At 40.0% G+C, this 3127-nt stretch overlaps 1 protein-coding gene across 1 annotated transcript; it reads left to right on the top strand.

Annotated features, from left to right (window-relative positions):
* Positions 1 to 1103: 1103 nt before the first annotated feature.
* On the top strand, positions 1104 to 2899 carry LOC306793538 (hydroperoxide isomerase ALOXE3-like; the record flags this gene model as incomplete). The annotated part of the gene is made up of 5 exons (XM_079291181.1): positions 1104 to 1185; positions 1348 to 1514; positions 1634 to 1755; positions 1882 to 1982; positions 2516 to 2899. The coding sequence occupies exons 2-5, from the start codon at positions 1372 to 1374 to the stop codon at positions 2897 to 2899; spliced, it is 750 nt and encodes a 249-aa protein (XP_079147307.1). The 5' UTR covers positions 1104 to 1185; positions 1348 to 1371.
* Positions 2900 to 3127: the final 228 nt, after the last annotated feature.

Here is a 3127-nt window from a genome sequence, read left to right as displayed (position 1 = left end):
GAGAGATGAGGGAGTGAATAAGAGCATACAAAGACTGTCCTAATGTAGGAAGTCAGAGTAAATCCTCAAACTTTACATACCGGTAGTTATAGTATTTATAGTCATACAGTTGTAAATTAATTATTTCAAAATATCACTCCTCTGAGCAAAGCTCTATACGTTTTACTGTACTTGACCCTCAGTAAATAATCAATGCTAACAATTTGATATTCAAGGAGGGATTTGGTAATCCTTAAATTATTATAGTGGCACCAAACATACTAAGCCAAATTACGAAAAGTGCTGACGGACAAAGTCTATTCTGAATCCAATGCTACAGGTCAGATATGCTGCTGGTTCACACGACAGGAGTTTGGTGAGAGTATATTACCCCATCATTGTACATCGGACACCGCAAGTACCCAAACGCATGTTGGCACATGATTTGAAGACTGGCCATCCCCTTGTTTGATACTACTGAAACAGCAGCCCAACACAGCGACATGTCACCGTTCAGGACTCTCACTCAGGAGATACGTGACTGCCTCTCCCCGACAGTACACGCTCACTGTCACGATCAGGGCAACCAGGGAAGTTACTCTTGCATGTGTCACAACTACGTTAGAGGCAAGACCAGTGTCCAGATATAACAATGATCCATAGAAACTTGTGAGGAGAGAAAGCACAGAGAGTGAGTGAATGACAGCATGAAAACACTGTCCTAATGTAGGAGGTTAGAGTAAATGCCAACATTTTACACATTTTAAATAAATGCGTATGATTCTTCAAATTTTTGAAGTGAACCTTGACCCTCCACCATTTCAGTATCTTTTATAGACTTGTATAGAAAAGACAGCACATCAGGCAGAGACGCTTTTCCAGAGTAAACCAATTGTGTATGTGTTCGTTCTAGTAAGCAACGGTCTTAATAGTGCAGACCAAGATATATTTGGGAGTCCAGCCCCACTATTTTATTTAGATAACAGTAATATTCTATCTAAAATAAGATTTCTAATGAGAATGTTAGCTTATGGATTTCTTTGGTGATCAACACAAACAAGATGTGCTGCCTACAACATCGTAACATGACTTTTAAAATATTTCCCTTTGTCTGCACAGCTGCTGTTTCCACACTTCCGGTACACTCTGCCCACAAACACGAAAAGCCGCACATTTCTTTTGGGACCTGAAGCCGCTCTAAGTACAGTATGGCTCTGTAAAATACATATTTCTGAAAATTCAAACTACTCCAAATAGATTGCACTATTGCAAGACGAAGTTATACCTTTGACTTTTTAACAATGCATAATTCTTTTATTTCAAGAAATGTGTCTCATGGTAACTATTTGTGCATTATTGATTTATTAGAGTTCACTGGGATATGACGGAGTGATGGAGCTCATGAGAAGGGCTCTCTCTGAAATGACCTACAGCTCCCTCTGTCTGCCAGAGAACATCATTGCACGAGGACTGGAATCCATCCCCAACTTCTACTACAGAGATGATGGCCTGAAGCTGTGGAACATCGTCAACAGGTTATCTTTCAATAAATATCACATCTGTCCAGACCGATTTATTCTACAAGCAACAGCTGAGAGTCATTCAGTCTTGTTCACATCCAAACATTTTAAATCTAATTATTTTGTGTTCATAGCTTTGTGAAGGCAGTAGTGGGGTACTACTATCCCTCAGACAGTGAAGTACGTAAAGACACCGAGTTGCAGGAATGGATCAGTGAGATATTCACACATGGCTTCTTAGGAAACACAGCCTCAGGTATTTAACCCATGCTGTGAAGTCATTTGTAAACACAAGATATATAAAATCGTAATAGTAGCCTTTAATATTTAACGAAGACAGGGATTGCCAATAATTAACTCACAGTAATTGTGCTACCAACAGGGTTTCCAGCAAGCTTTCATACTGTCGAGGAGGTGATCAAATTCATCACCATGCTGATCTTCACAGTGACGGGTCAACATGCTGTTGTAAACAATGGACAGGTAATTAGTTGGGACAATGGAATATGTATTGATGTTTGATCAAGTGCAAGTTTGTTTTAATAATTCAAATTTATGAGCATTTGGCGGGTCTGCAATCTGCTTTTCATTCATTAACTTTTTTTCTTCAGCTGAGCATTATAATGGGATGTTTCACAGAATAGTCGACGATCAAACCAGTAGACACGTATTAGACTAATCGTTGATCTGTGGTTTGGTGCCAGCAGCCTGCGCAAATGAGCCTTTTAGAGCCTAGGTGGGTCCCACCTACAGTAGTTAACCCTTTACTGTTTGTATTTGAGATATTTTTGATGAGAATTAATCAGTTATTAGGTGGAAAAAAAATATGATATAGGCTATCTCCCGTGATTAATAGACTACTTTTGGGGACTGGTCCATGCAGCAGTCGTGAATTCCCTATGGTTCAAAGGTTGAATTCCCAATGTAGATTTCTGCAATGTTTGATACAAAACTAATCCAATAAACCTATTTTAATGTCAAAGTTGTTACATATTGAAATTTCTCACATAACTTAGTTTGACCACTACTCCTGGGGGCCAAATAAGTCACTCCTGCTGCGCAAACCTCCTCCAACCACGAAGGGCCAGTCAAGCATGAAGACTATTTTGGAGACCCTCCCAGATGTTGGTGACGCAGTCAGCTTTGCAGCAATGGCCTGGCTACTTGCAGAGAAGTACACTGACACGGTAGATTTGGTGATGATAAACGGTCATTATAACTCATCCATGGGTGCATACCCCGAAGAACGATTCCAAGAGCCTGCTCCAAAGCAGATGATCAAGGAATTTCAAGCAGAGTTGTCCTACCTCAGTGAAGCAATTTTAACAAGAAACCTGCAGCTTGAAATACCCGACATATACCTGAACCCTACTGAGATGGAGAACAGTATAACTATTTAGCTCAGCCTGATAGCTGTATCATGTTAAGTCAGCCTATGATCGTGTAGCACCTACTTACCACAGAGATCCGGTTCACAACACACTTACAAAGAAATTAACTCTTGCCTTTATGCTTTTAATGGTTTCATGTGAAGCACTTTGAATTACCTTGGTGTTGAAATGTGCTATACAAATACACTTGCCTTGCCTTTCCTTGCCTTGCCTTACACCCCAAGTACAAACATATAC

The sequence above is a fragment of the Melanostigma gelatinosum genome (genome assembly GCF_949748355.1).
Source record: "Melanostigma gelatinosum genome assembly, chromosome: 19".
In the NCBI taxonomy this organism is placed as follows: domain Eukaryota; kingdom Metazoa; phylum Chordata; class Actinopteri; order Perciformes; family Zoarcidae; genus Melanostigma; species Melanostigma gelatinosum.
Note: the sequence above shows the minus strand (reverse complement) of the source record. Positions and strands in the feature narration are given on the sequence as shown.